Raw genomic sequence first — 14900 nt, forward strand, 5'->3', positions numbered from 1 at the left:
AGTCAGCATGGCACATGCCTGGGTAGGAGGGGAGAGGCATGTAGTTCAGCACATTCCCCGCTATGGGTTAGTGTGAGAGACCCACACAGACCTGCATAAACCCACTCTGGTGTCTCTCTCTCTCTTGCGCACAAACAATAATCTAACACACACCTTCCCATGTACCCTTCAGCTTGGTCCTGACACACAAACACACCCTCCCCACGCGCCTCTGGCTCTCAAGCAGAGTCCAGCGGGGGCCCTTCCCACCCCAGCCTGTGCAGACAGAATTCCATGGCGGAGTAAGCTTCCCTCCTTAAAATCTAATCAAGAAGGAATTGAAGCATCTGGACGCCTAGGAAAAGCAGAACTTCGGGGCAAGAACATAGAAGACACTATAGTAACACCCACCCACGCAGCAGGGAGGCACCACAGGATGAGGCCAGCACTGACCTCCTGCTACCATGGCAATCACTGGCCATTGTGAGCAAACCTCGTGCAGGCATCCTCACCTGCCTCTGACTGAGGCATCGGATACATAACAATGCAGGCAAATGTTATGCATGGGGCCCAATCCCACCTCCAGCCAACGTGAGGCTGGAATGGTGATCAGACTGTTTCTTTAGGTGTATGCAGTGTTGGTCCCAGGATGTTACCAGAGCCGGCTCCAGGCACCAGCCGAGCAAGCTCATGCTTGGGGCGGCAGATTTCAAAGGGCGGCATTCCAGCTAATCCTTTTTTTTTTTTGGTTTTATTTTGCGCTTCACCGCTTTGGCCGCCCCCCTTCTCTCTCCCCCCCCCCCCCGCTAGCCGGGGTGCGCACTCCGCTGCCCAGGGTCTGCAGGGCTGGGAGTCCCTCTGCACCCACGCTCACACCGCCCTGCAGGTATTTTTTGTTTGTTTTTATTTTTTTCTTTCCTTCGCCGCTCCAGCAGGCGGGCCAGTTTGTCGTCCCCCCCCGCCCGCCCGCCGCGCCGGCCGGTTTGTTCTCCCCCCCCCCCTTTTGCCGCTCCGGCCGGGGACAGGTTTGTTCCCCCCCCCCCTTTTGCCGCTCCAGCCAGTTTGTTCTCTCCCCCCCCCCCGGCTGGGGACAGGTTTGTTTCCCGCCCCCCCCCCCTCGCCGCTCCGGCCGGGAACAGGTTTGTTCCCCCCCCCCCTTCGCCGCTCCGGCCGGGAACAGGTTTGTTCCCCCTCCCCCCCTTTGCCGCTCCGGCCGGGGGCAGGTTTGTTCCCCCTCCCCCCCTTTGCCGCGCCGGCCGGGGGCAGGTTTGTTTCCCCCCCGCTTTGCTGCTCCGGCCGGCCAGGCGTTTTTTGCTTTGGGCGGCAAAAAAGCCAGAGCCGGCCCTGGATGTTACAAAGACAAGGGTGAGGTAATCTCTTTGGACAGTTGGCCCAATAACAGATATTACCCTGCCCAGTTTGTCTTTCTGTTTCCTTAGCGTTCCTCACAATGCCCTTTTAGGGATTAAAGGAGAACCAGGAAAGAGTCAACTGAACTGCAAGGCAATCTGCGGGGTCTGTACCCCTTAATGCAGTCACCCAACTCCCTTCTGCACCCTCTTTGTCAATGGGACTTGTGCCCAAAGGGGGAGCTGCCCTTTGGTGTTAATTCTCCAGCGGCAGTCAGGAGGTGGTTTCCAGTGTACAGCTCTGCAAAGTCTTCCCCCAAACCATCCAGCCAGACTCCTCTGCGCCCTCCAAGGGCAGCTGCTCCGCCATCCTCTGCGCCTAAGGTTAAAGGGACTCACCTTAAACCTGCTCCCATCCTCTTGGATGAAGTAATAATCCACGCAGCTGACCAAGCGTTTGTCATCGTCCAAAATCTCTGTCTGCCAGAGGGGAAAGCAGCACATCACAGACCCCTCCCTAGGGCACAGAACCCGAGACCCCCGCCCCCCCACTCAGCCTATCGCCCGACACCCCCCCAACATCACAGACCCCTCCCTAGGGCACAGAGGCCGAGACCCCCGCCCCCCCACTCAGCCTCCTGCCCGACACCCCCCACTCCGCACCCCCCCCCAGCATCACAGACCCCTCCCTAGGGCACAGAGCCCGAGACTCCCGCCCCCCCACTCAGCCTCCCGCCCGACACCCCCCCCAGCATCACAGACCCCTCCCTAGGGCACAGAGGCCGAGACCCCCGCCCCCCCACTCAGCCTCCTGCCCGACACCCCCCACTCCGCACCCCCCCCAGCATCACAGACCCCTCCCTAGGGCACAGAGCCCGAGACTCCCGCCCCCCCACTCAGCCTCCCGCCCGACACCCCCCCCAGCATCACAGACCCCTCCCTAGGGCACAGAGGCCGAGACCCCCGCCCCCCCACTCAGCCTCCCGCCCGACACCCCCCCAGCATCACAGACCCCTCCCTAGGGCACAGAGCCCGAGACCCCCGCCCCCCCACTCAGCCTATCGCCCGACACCCCCCCCCAGCATCACAGGCTGCCCCCGCTCAGCCCCCCCGCCACTTCCGTGCGGCCTCATGACCCCCCCCCCCGGCAAACCGGATCCCCACGCGCCGCCCCGACACCCGCGCCCCGCTCGCTCTCCGGGCCAGGCCCCGCGGGGCAGAGCCCGGCGCCGCCCACCGGGTGCATGTTGATCAGCCAGCCCGTCTTCTCCCCCGGCTCCTTGGCCCGCTCGAACCCGAACTGCGCGTCCAGCCGGTCGGTCCGCTGGCTGCGCTCCAGGCGCTTGAGGGCGGAGAGCCCGGAGCCATCGTCCCTGCGGAGAGCAGCGCGTCAGGCCGGGGCGGGGACCGGGACCGCCTCGCGCCCGCAGGGAGCCCCCGCCCCACGGCCCCCATCCCGCGCGCCCCTCACCGGGGGGTGTCGGGGTCCCCGCCCGCGGGCTCGGCGCGGCGCCGCCCGCTGTTCCTCAGCACCATCCCGGCCCCGGCCGGCAGCGAATTTCCCGCGCTGCACCCAGCTCCCGCGAGATCTGCCTGACTCCGCCCCCTCCGCGGGCGCCGGGCCCGTTCTCCGCCTCCGGACGCTACGCCAATCACAGGGCACTCCTGGCGCACGCCCCTCCGACAGCCAATGGGAGAGAGGCCACCCTGTCCATCGGCCCGCCACGGGCAGGCCCCGCCCTTTAGCCTCACCCCATCTCCAAACCTAGGAAACAAGCCCAGGCCCCGCCCTAACAAGGATAACCCCGCCCCTCGCGGGTCTGGTCCCGCTCCCGAGCTACCTGCCCAGACTCTAGTACTCAGAACCCCGCCCCTTGGCTCGCGGGCCCCGCCCAGCTGGCCCCTCCCGGAGGCGACGGGCGCACGCGCAGTAGCCAGCCCAGGGTCGCTGGTGCCGCGGCGCGATGTGCCCGGCGCTCTCCAAGCCGCCGCCGGGGCCGCTGCCCCGCAGGCTGCTCGCCCGGTACCTGCTGCTGCTGCGGCTCTACCCGCTGCTCACCAAGGCGGCGTCCAGGTGAGCGCCGGGCAGAGAGACCGGGACCGCCCCCCCCCCCCAGCCGGGGAACCACCCCCCCCCGGGAGAAACCGGGACCGATCCCCCCGGGAGAGACCAGGACCGCCCCCCCCCCCAACCGGGGAACCAGCCCTCCCTCCCGGGAGAGACCAGAACCAGCCCCCCTCCCGGGAGAGACCAGGACCGACCCCTCCCCCCAACCGGGGAACCAGCCCCTCCCCGGGAGAAACCGGGACCGACCTCCCCCCCCCCCCCCCAGGAGAGACCAGGACCGACCCCTCTCCCCCAGCCGGGGAACCAGTCCCCCCTCCCGGGAGAGACCGGGACCCCTCCTCCCAGCCGGGGAACCAGCCCCCCTCCCGGGAGAGACTGGGACCCCCTCCTGCTTTGTTGTGAGTTGTGCAGTTGCCCTCGTTCCGCGCCCTTAGCCAGGCCCAGCTCGCACCTCCCTGGACGCGGCTGGCCTGGCGTACCCAAGGGCAGAGTCCTGGTTAACACGGTGCCAGCTAAACCGTGCTCCCCGCCTGCCCCATGCAGACAGAGCGCCGGGTGTCTGGCAGGGCTGTTCCCAGGGCAGAGCCCCAGCTGCAGTGAGATTGCAGGATGCTTGGCCCTCGCCCCCTTGCCCTTCGGGGCTGGGTGCACTCCGTGGGGCTGGCACACCACCTATCAGCCAGTTCTTGTGCCTGCTGGCGAGGTGCAGCAGCAGCCTTGAACAGACGCTCCCAGGTTTCTCACCCATGTGGCTGTAACAGGCAGTGAGGGGAAAGTGGGGCTGTATGTGTGCATGGGCTGCAGGGGGTGTTACCTCTCCGCCTGTCTGAGCCAGCTGCAGTCAGCAGCCCCACACGACGTCACAGTGGGCTGGGTTCAGCGGCCTCTGAGCAGTGATGGGGGGGGGGGGGGGGTCTCTCCTGCTCACTCCCTGAAGACATCGGCACAGCCTGCACTGGCTGCTCTTCTCAGCAGAGGCACCAGGACTCTGACGGTCACAGACACTGAGCTCCCCTCTAAACCAGACGGGTCCCTGCAGGACAGGGACGAGGCGTGTTGCTGGAGCAGGAGAAACTTGCCCTGTGGCTGCCCGGGCTGTACCTGCTCTGTCGATAATGGAGGGCAGAGGACAGTTTGTACAGCACCTAGCGCAGTGGGCAGAGCCATCATGTTGGCACCTCTTGCCAGCGCTCCATACACCAACTTAACCCTTCAGCTTCCCCCAGAACAAGAGGAATCTGATTGCCAGGCCAAAGTTCAGACTGGATCCAACGTAACGCCCTGGCCAGAGATCTTAAGGCATTTTCCCTGCTATTGATTTAATCAACTGATGATCTCAGTAAAGAATAAAATTGTCAGACACATAGAACATAAACTGTTGAGCAATAGTCAACATGGTTTCTGTAAAGGGAAATCGTGTCTTACTAATCTATTAGAGTTCTTTGAAGGGGTCAGCAAACATGTGGATAAGGGGGATCCAGTGGACATAGTGTACTTAGATTTCCAGAAAGCCTTTGACAAGTCCCTCACCAAAGGCTCTTACATAAATTAAACTGTCATGGGATAAAAGGGAAGGTCCTTTCATGGATTGAGAACTGGTTAAAAGACAGGGAACAAAGGGTAGGAATTAATGGTAAATTCTCAGAATGGAGAGGGGTAACTAGTGGTGTTCCCCAAGGGTCAGTCCTCGGACCAATCCTATTCAACTTATTCATAAATGATCTGGAGAAAGGGGTAAACAGTGAGGTGGCAAAGTTTGCAGATGATACTAAACTGCTCAAGATAGTTAAGCCCAAAGCAGACTGTGAAGAGCTTCAAAAAGATCTCACAAAACTAAGTGATTGGGCAACAAAATGGCAAATGAAATTTAATGTGGATAAATGTAAAGTAATGCACATTGGAAAAAATAACCCTAATTATACATACAATACGATGGGGGCTAATTTAGCTACATCAAGTCAGGAAAAAGATCTTGGAGTCATCGTGGATAGTTCTCTGAAGATGTCCACGCAGTGTGCAGAGGCGGTCAAAAAAGCAAACAGGATGTTAGGAATCATTAAAAAGGGGATAGAGAATAAGACTGAGAATATATTATTGCCCTTATATAAATCAATGGTACGCCCACATCTCGAATACTGCGTACAGATGTGGTCTCCTCATCTCAAAAAAGATATACTGGCACTAGAAAAGGTTCAGAAAAGGGCAACTAAAATGATTAGGGGTTTGGAACGGGTCCCATATGAGGAGAGACTAAAGAGGCTAGGACTCTTCAGCTTGGAAAAGAGGAGACTAAGGGGGGATATGATAGAGGTATATAAAATCATGAGTGATGTGGAGAAAGTCTAAACTGGGAGGCGTGGTAGATACACTAGAGGGTAGGGATCGGATACAGAGGGACCTAGACAAATTAGAGGATTGGGCCAAAAAAAACCTGATGAGGTTCAACAAGGACAAGTGCAGAGTCCTGCACTTAGGACGGAAGAATCCCATGCACTGCTACAGACTAGGGACCAAATGGCTAGGTAGCAGTTCTGCAGAAAAGGACCTAGGGGTCACAGTGGACGAGAAGCTGGATATGAGTCAACAGTGTGCTCTTGTTGCCAAGAAGGCTAACGGCATTTTGGGCTGTATAAGTAGGGGCATTGCCAGCAGATCGAGGAACGTGATCGTTCCCCTTTATTCGACATTGGTGAGGCCTCATCTGGAGTACTGTGTCCAGTTTTGGGCCCCACACTACAAGAAGGATGTGGAAAAATTGGAAAGAGTCCAGCGGAGGGCAACAAAAATGATTAGGGGGCTGGAGCACATGACTTATGAGGAGAGGCTGAGGGAACTGGGATTGTTTAGTCTCCAGAAGAGAAGAATGAGGGGGGATTTGATAGCTGCTTTCAACTACCTGAGGGGGGGTTCCAGAGAGGATGGAGCTCAGCTGTTCTCAGTGGTGGCAGATGACAGAACAAGGAGCAATGGTCTCAAGTTGCAGTGGGGGAGGTCTAGGTTGGATATTAGGAAACACTATTTCACTAGGAGGGTGGTGAAGCACTGGAATGCGTTACCTAGGGAGGTGGTGGAGTGTTCTTCCTTGGAGGTTTTTAAGGCCCGGCTTGACAAAGCCCTGGCTGGGATGATTTAGTTGGGAATTGGTCCTGCTTTGAGCAGGGGTTGGACTAGATGACCGCCTGAGGTCCCTTCCAACCCTGATATTCTATGATTCTATGAAAGTGAATAAGGAAAAGTTATTTACTTATTCCCATAATACAAGAACTAGGGGTCACCAAATGAAATTAATAGGCAGCAGGTTTAAAACAAATACAAGGAAGTTCTTCTTCACGCAGCGCACAGTCAACTTGTGGAACTCCTTACCTGAGGAGGTTGTGAAGGCTAGGACTATAACAGCGTTTAAAAGAAAACTGGATAAATTCATGATGGTTAAGTCCCTTAATGGCTATTAGCCAGGATGGGTAAGGAATGGTGTCCCTAGCCTCTGTTTGTCAGAGGGTGGAGATGGACGGCAGGAGAGAGATCACTTGATCATTGCCTGTTAGGTTCACTCCCTCTGGGGCACCCGGCATTGGCCACTGTCGGTAGACAGGATACTGGGCTAGATGGACCTTTGGTCTGACCCGGTACGGCCGTTCTTATGTTCTTACGTTCTTCGGGAGCTTATCAGCAGGGCCATTGCTGTGAGGCCCGCAGGTGCCTCTGTTCACAGAGCCTTCTCCCGGCACGTGCTGAAGGGGGAATTGAGGTGAAGGGGTCTTGCTCCCATGCAGTACAAAGAGGGGGATGCACTCTGAAGCTGTGCTACAGACGTATCTGGCTTTGAATGCTGGAGGTGGGGTAACTCCCGGGCCAGGTTTCTGAGCTGGAAACGGAGATGTTGCACACTGCGTGAGGGAGAGTGCTGGCGAGAAGCAGATCTGTGTTGAGCAAGTGATAGCACAGGGCTGGGTGGGGCTGGCAAACCAAGCACCCACACGTTCAGGTGGGGACATGCCCCAGCTTGTGATTTGCAGCTGATTGGAGCCAAGGAATGGAGAGTCAGGACTCCTGGGTTCCATCGCCGACTCTTGTGACAAGTTGCTTCAGCCCTGTTTCCCCCAGCTCTAAAATGGGAACACTGTGGCCTTGCCTCACAGGAAGGTTAAGTCGATCTAACTTACATCACTCGGGTGTGAAAAGCCCCCACCCCCTTCCGAGCAACACAAGTTTCGCGCTGTGCGCGTGGTGAGAGCCGTTCTCCCATTGACATAGCTCCGCAGGCGTCTCGCCGAGGTGGAGTAATGCCGACGGGAGAGCGCTCCCAGAGCGCGTCTTCACCAGACGCTCTGCAGCGGCGCCGATGTAGCGCTGTCATGTAGACGTGTAAAGCACTTGGAGACTCCTGGCTGAAGGTGTGGTGAAGAGTGAAGCACTCAGTGTTTGCCCCGTGGCCATGTGATACGCTGAAGAGTAAATGGAACCCAGCCCAGTGTGAATAATTGATGTCGCTAACCTCAGAGTGCTCTCTTGCTTTTTCTTCTCTCGCAGTTCCCCTCTTTAAACCCCCCCCTCCCGTTTTCCCCATCCCCTTCCCCATCTCCATTGCCTTCGGCTCAATTTCCCACCACTTGGCCTGTGACTGGGTGGGCCAAAGGAGAAGTGTGGCCTAGTGGTTAGGGTGCTAGCCTAGAACTTGGGGGACCTCGGTTCAAGTCCATGCTCCGCCACAGACTGCCCTGTGTAATTTTGGGCAAGTCACTTTAGTCTCTGTGCCTCAGTTCCCATCTGTACAATGGGGATAAATGGCACCTCCTCACCGGGGCTTGTGAGGGTAAGCACATTAAAGACTGTTAGGTGCTCAGATGCTACAGTGATGTGTGCCATGGACGTACCATAGAGAGACAGACAAGCTGCTCCCTCTCACCAGCCACTGTCTATTCTTCCCATGGGTCTTGGCCTTCCTTCCCCTCCCTGAGGCACTGACCAGCCAGAGGGACGGGAAGTTAGGGCTATGCATTTGGGAGCAGGGAAAATAATTTCTATGTGCATTTCTGCCGAAATGGACAGTGTCTGGCCAACAGGGATAATCGTGCCTGTTCTTGTAACGCTCTTTGAGATCCACCGGTGAGCCACGCTACCCAAGGGCAGAGTATAAGCGGTGTCTCGGAGACTGTCGGTCACCTGGGGCCATCGACAGGTAGACGTGTTGTGTTGCTCTCCGCTGGCCCAGCACGCTCCCCGTGGCTGAGAGAGCCGGGCTCTTTCCTTCCCACGCACCCTCCCCAGGAATAAAGGGCTGGTGCGTGTGATTCCACTGCCCCGGGGAGGTTGTGTAGGTGTACGCGAATGGAATTTAGGGCTGATCAAATGCTCGTCGCAATCAGTGCGGAAGGCTGTCAGTGGAAGCAGGATTTGGCCCACAGCAAACTGTTCTCTTGCCCACGCACCAGCAGGAGCCTTTAACTCTCTCTCTCTTAGCTGTGTTGGCTTTTCAGGGCAGCACAAACTTCCTGCCCCCCCAAGCCTGCAGCTCTGACTGGCACACGCCAGGAGCAGTTCTCCTGTGGCCACTTTCAATGCCGAGCTGCAATCTAAAGGACACTTTCGAGTGAATGGACTCTGCAGACTGTCAGAAAAGCGGCCAGTTTTCAGGGATGTTTAAGACCCTGCTGAATGGATGGGGTTGCAGTCCACAGATCTGGTCTGCCACAGAAGCAGGGCTCAAAAGAGGGAGGGCCTGGGCGAGGTGGTGGAACTCTGCTGTACCTCATTCGCCACCTCCTTCCTCCTATAACCCTTCTCCTTTGCGGGGTGGTTGCTGCCCTACCCGTCCCTTTCCCTGGTAGTTCACATCAAGTGCCGAGGCACAGCTAGGAGTGAGAGGATGAAACTGAGAAGGAAAACATGGCTTAAAGATCAGGAAGAGAAGAGCTGTATCTGGCTATGCGATTTTCTCACCAAGGTAGGGGGAGAGCTGTGGGGAATGGGGAACCTGACCGAATCTCTGATTTCCATGGCACTGCATATGTGAACTAGCCAGATACTGTTGCTAATGGTCTGTAGTAAAATAGTTACCAGCACTGCCATTTGTTTTTATCATTAGTCTTCAGAGTCAACGCATCACTGAGCAGGTAGCACAGGCTCTTTGCTGAGTCTGGAAGGCCGCACCATGTATGGGGGGCGAGGGGGGGGGGGGTCCACGTCTGGGCATGTTTGCCATACAGCCATAAGGGTCAGAAGCTTTAATTTAAAAAATAACAACAAAAAACATTCTCTTCTGTTGAAAGTGGTGGGCCTCGTAGTGGGCTGCTGGGAGCATTTCCCTGGTCATGGGCTGCAGGATGTGAGCCAGTGCTGCTAAATCTAGATGAGACAAAGAATTTCTCCCCCACCCCATTGCTGGGTTTCATTGCAAGCATGCAGGAAGCGTGAAGCTTCAGAGCTTGCTGTGCCTATCAGTGACTGCTCCCACCTTGATCTGACTGGTCCTGGAGCTACCGCACTCTTCTCCAGTGGCTATGCTCAGAGCTCAGGTTCCCTCTTGGACTCTGGGTTACTTGGCTGGCTTCTGATCTCAATCCCTTCCCTCTGCCTGCAGTGCTGTTTTGTCAGCGCTTGGGAGCCTCCTGTCCCAGGTCATTGAGAGGAGCCGGAAAAAGCCAGGGCCATCTAAAAGCCTGGACTTGAGCGGGCCCTTGAGATTCGCCATCTATGGGTAAGTCACAGGTGCTAGTTGCATCACTTAGTGCATCTCTGGAAGGTGCTCTGGTACCATGGTGATGGGCGTGAACTTGACCAGAGAGGATGTTGAGTTGGTGGTGCTCCGCTCCTGGAGGTGTGTGAGAAGCAGGATATGCTGCTTTGCAAAGTGCTTCCCTCTTCACTATTATGGCACCATTAGCATCTCTCTCTGGAGCAAGAGAAAGGATGGTCTGGTTAGAGCAGTAGCACAGCACTCTCCGCCACAGACTTCCTGTGTGACCGTGGGCAAGTCACTTGTCTCTCGGGACTTCAGTTCCCATCTGTACAATGGAGATAAGATAAGAGCCCTGCCCCTGCGCATAGGGGTGTTGTGAGGATAAACACATCCAAGATCATGAGGTGCTCAGATACTGTGGTAATGAGGCCAGCTAAGAACCTAAGCTGGGGCTGGATGGAAGGCTGGAGGACAGCGATGAAGCACAGTCATGCCCTCTGGTTTGTCAGGTTCCTGTTCACAGGGCCACTCAGTCACTATTTCTACCTGTACCTGGAGCAGCTGATCCCATCGAATGTCCCCTTCGCCATGGTCAAGAGGCTTCTGCTGGACCGTCTGGTTGTTGCTCCACCTTTCCTGCTGCTCTTCTTCTTCGTCATGAACCTGCTGGAGGTAGGTGCCTATCTCCAGTGTGTGCTTTGCATCATCATTGAACAGAGACCCCCACTGGGTACCAGCTCCTAGGCTGTGTTTCCACTCCCTTGGCTGAAGTCAGGCTGTAGGGTTTGGGGTGTGGTGTTCTGGATGCTGCAACAGACAGTTAAGATAGATTCCATCCAGGCACATAAGCACACGGATACATCTATCTTCTTGTCACTCATGATCTAGAAGAGGCCCTGTCGGTCAGAGCAGGGGACCTTCTTGCTCTGCTGCTGTCTTCCTGTGAGCTCTGAAGTAGCTCCCTCAGCGGCTCTGGGCCTTGGCTTGCCCTGCTATACAGCAGGGATGCTCCTGTTTAACATCAGCCTGGGGTTTGTGATCTCCTGAGCGTGCTGCATGGCCAGTCGCTCTGGTCCCCTCTGCTGGAATGGCCAGCTTTGGCTAGTGTGATGCACATCGGGTGCGCCTGGCTCTCACAGCTGGTGAGTGCTTCTCTCTAGCTGCGCTCTCCGTCAGAATCTGTGTCTTTGTAACCCCTTTGCCCACGTGGCTTAGAGCTCTGTAAGGGTGAGAGTCGGGGCCTCTTCCTCTGGAGTTTAGGCCTGGTCTCCCTGGCCATCACCGATGTTCCTTGTGTTCCAGGGGAAGGATCTGTCTGCGTTTGCTGAGAAGATAAAGAGTGGTTACTGGGTAGCACTCAAAATGAACTGGAAAGTGTGGACCCCCTTCCAGTTTGTTAATGTCAATTACGTCCCTATGCAGGTAAGTCTCTGCCTGCTCACGTGCTGTCCTTGCCTGGGAATTCTGACCGCTTTTGCAGCCCTACATCCAGGTTTATAGCATGGGCTTTTTTCCCCACTAGTATATGTCCAGGGTCCCCTTATCAATCACCCTAAGATCCCCTTCCTTTAATATTTCTGTCCTCCATGCTAGCAGCCCCCTCAATTGCTCTTGTGCTTAAGATTTTGGCCTGTACATGTTACTGAGGTCCCCATTGCCCACAATCAGTTGTTCACGTGTGAAGGACTGCACAAATCCAGACAGACCCTGACACTTGTCAGTAAGACATGGGCACTCACACCCCTATCTGAAGTGGGTGTTGCGTCCCAGTGCAGTAAGTGACCCAGTGGGACTGTCAGCCCCAGACCAGTCTGTATCTTGACACTTCTCTCCACAGTTTCGGGTGTTGTTTGGAAACCTCGTTGCTCTCTTCTGGTTTGCCTACCTGGCCTCCATCAAGAAGTGATAGCATCACAGCTGTAGTTTTGGGCTGGCCCGCGTCACCTGTTGAGGCAATTGTGCTCTGAGAGCCCGCAGCCCCCACTTCAATCTGGGAGCATCTGCAAGAACTGACACTGCAAATCCTCTGTGATTCCACACCGCGCATACTGCCCTAGTGCCGACAGTGCCTAGTACGATGAGTAGGGCGCCCGTCCCTGCCCAGGAGCCCCGGGCACTCTCCTAGTACAAATAATACTTTGATTCTTTTCTGACTAAGACCTTGAATAACTGCTTTCTAATGGTGCTTAACAATAACCACAAAATCAACTGGTAGGGTAAGAAACCAGCACAAAGTGTTCTGGGTCTTTTACTCATTTTTAAGTATAATAAAATGGCTGTTTCACTCCTTTCTTGTGAAGTTTTATTTTTACTCTGGTGACTTGCTGGTTATGTTTGAGATCGGTGACAGATCCAGGCAGAAGTGGACAGTCTCTTCTTAGTTGCAGGAAGGAATAAAATAAATCTCCTATGAAAGAGAGAGACGAAGGAAAGTGCAGGCCCCCTACTTAGTGGGGAAGGAGAGCGCTAATAACTGACAGCATCAAAAAGGCTGATGTGCTTAATGCGTATTTTGCTTCAGTCTTTACTGAAAAGGTTAATGGTGACCACATACTCAACACATTAATATTAGCAACCAGGAGGAAGGAATGCAAGCCAAAATACGGAAAGAACAGGTTAAAGCATATTTAAGTAAGTTAGATGTGTTCAAGTTGGCAGAGCCTGATGAAATTCATCCTAGGGTATTTAAGGAACTAACTGCAGAAATCTCAGAACTATTAGCAATGATCTTTGAGAACTCCTGGAGGATGGGTAAGATGCCAACACGGTACCTATCTTTAAAAAAGGAACAGAGGATCTGGGGAGCTATAGACCTGTCAGCCTAACTTCAATACCTGCAAAGATGTCGGGACAAATTATTGAACAGTCAATCTGCAAGCTGTCCCATGTGACATTCTCTTAAGCAAACTAGGGAAATGTGGTCTAGATGAAATTAGTAAAGGTGGGTGCCCAACTGGTTGAAAGACCGTACTCAGAGTAGTTCTCAATGGGTTGCTGTCAAACTGGGCAGGTGTATCTAGCGGGATCCCGTAGGTCTGGGTCTGGGTCTACCAATCCTGGGTCTGGTACTAGTCAATATTTTTGATGCTGGAGTGAAGAATATGCTTACCAAATTTGGGGATGACACCAAGCAGGGAGGGGTTGAAAGCACTTGGAGGACAGGATTTAGTGACCTTGACAAATTAGAGAATTGATCTGCAATCAGCAAGATGCAATTCAGTAAAGATAAGTGCACTAATCAATTCTCTAATTTGTATAACACTTGGGAAGGAAAAAATCAAATACACAACTACCAAATGGAGAGTAAATGGCGAGGTGGTAGTACTGCTGAAAAGGGTCTGGGAGTTATAGGGGATCACAGATTGAATGAGTCGTCAATGTGATGCAGTTGTGAAAAAGGCTAATGTTCTCTAGGGCAGTGGTTCTCAAAGCTGGTCCACCGCTTGCTCAGGGAAAGCCCCTGGCGGGCCGGGCCGGTTTGTTTACCTGCCACGTCCGCAGGTTTGGCCGATCGCGGCTCCCACTGGCCGCGGTTCACTGCTCCAGGCCAATGGGGGCTGCGGGAAGCAGCGTGGGCCGAGGGATGTGCTGGCCGCCCTTCCTCCAGCCCTCATTGGCCTGGAGCAGCGCGATCGGCCAAACCTGCGGACGCAGCAGGTAAACAAACTGGCCCGGCCCGCCAGGGGCTTTCCCTGAACAGGCGGCAGACCGGCTTTGAGAACCACTGCACTAGTGTATTAACATGAGAGTCAGATGAAAGACATGGGAAGTAATCGTCTCGCTCTACTTGGCACAGGTGAGGCCTCAGCTGGAGCACTGTGTCCAGTTCTGGGCACCACACTTTAGGAAAGATGTGAACAAATTGGAGAGAGTCCAGAGGAGAGCAACAAAAAATGATCAAAGGTTTAGGAAACCTGCCCTATGAGGAAAGATTAAAACTGGGCATGTTTAGTCTTGAGAAAAGAAGACTGAGGAGGGACCTGATACCAGTCCTTAAATATGTTAAAGGCTGTTCTAAAGAAGACTGTGGTCATAAGAACGGCCATACAGGGTCAGACCAACGGTCTGTCTAGCCCAGTATCCTGTCTTCTGACAGTGGTCAATGCCAGATGCTTCTGAGAGAGTGAATAGAACAGGGGAATTTATCACATGATCCACCCCTTTCAGCCAGTCCTAGCTGCTGGCATTCGGAGGTTCAGGGACACCCAGAGCATGGGGTTGCATCCCTGAATATCTTGGCTGGTAGTCATTGATGGACCTATCCTCCATGAACGTATCTAGTTCTTTTTTGAACCAGGTTATACTTTTGGCCTTCACAACAACCCCTGACAAGTTCCACAGGTTGACTCTGTGTTGTGTGAACTTGAAGTACATTCTTATGTTCGTTTTAAACCTGCTGCCTATTAATTTCATTAGGTGACTCCTTGTTCTTGTGTTATGTGAAGAGGTAAATAATGCTTCCTTATTCACTTTCTCCCACCAGTCATGATTTTATAGACTATCATATCTCCCCTCAGTTGTCTCTTTTCCAAGCAGAACAGTCCCAGCCTTCTTAATCTCTCCTCATGTGGAAGCTGTTTCATATCCCCAATCATTTTTGTTGCCTTTCTTGGTATGTTTTTCAATCCTAATATCTTTTTTGAGCTGGGACAATCAGAACTGCATGCAGTATTCAAGGTGTGGGCATACAATGGATCGATTGTTCTCCATGTCCACTGAAGGCACGACAAGAAGCAATGGGCTTAATCTCCAGGAAGGGAGATTTAGGATAGATATTAGGAAAAACTTGCTAACTATATGGGTAAAGTACTGGAATTGGCTTCTG

General features: G+C 54.5%; 2 protein-coding genes across 2 annotated transcripts in view; one reads left to right on the plus strand and one right to left on the minus strand.

Annotated features, from left to right (window-relative positions):
• POLE (DNA polymerase epsilon, catalytic subunit) overlaps positions 1-2864 on the minus strand; it is a 38939-nt gene extending 36075 nt beyond the window's left edge. Inside the window, exons 1-3 of the mRNA XM_065417524.1 lie at positions 2800-2864; positions 2566-2701; positions 1728-1808 (exon numbers count right to left, since the gene is read on the minus strand). Of these exons, the coding sequence (XP_065273596.1) occupies positions 1728-1808; positions 2566-2701; positions 2800-2864 (282 nt within the window). The remainder of the gene's footprint in view (positions 1-1727; positions 1809-2565; positions 2702-2799) is intronic.
• A 428-nt stretch (positions 2865-3292) lies between these two features.
• On the plus strand, positions 3293-12366 carry PXMP2 (peroxisomal membrane protein 2). The gene is made up of 5 exons (XM_065417869.1): positions 3293-3402; positions 9977-10093; positions 10585-10747; positions 11378-11497; positions 11913-12366. The coding sequence occupies exons 1-5, from the start codon at positions 3293-3295 to the stop codon at positions 11979-11981; spliced, it is 579 nt and encodes a 192-aa protein (XP_065273941.1). The 3' UTR covers positions 11982-12366.
• Positions 12367-14900: the final 2534 nt, after the last annotated feature.

This window comes from Emys orbicularis, chromosome 16 (assembly GCF_028017835.1).
Source record: "Emys orbicularis isolate rEmyOrb1 chromosome 16, rEmyOrb1.hap1, whole genome shotgun sequence".
Classification (NCBI taxonomy): Eukaryota; Metazoa; Chordata; order Testudines; family Emydidae; genus Emys; species Emys orbicularis.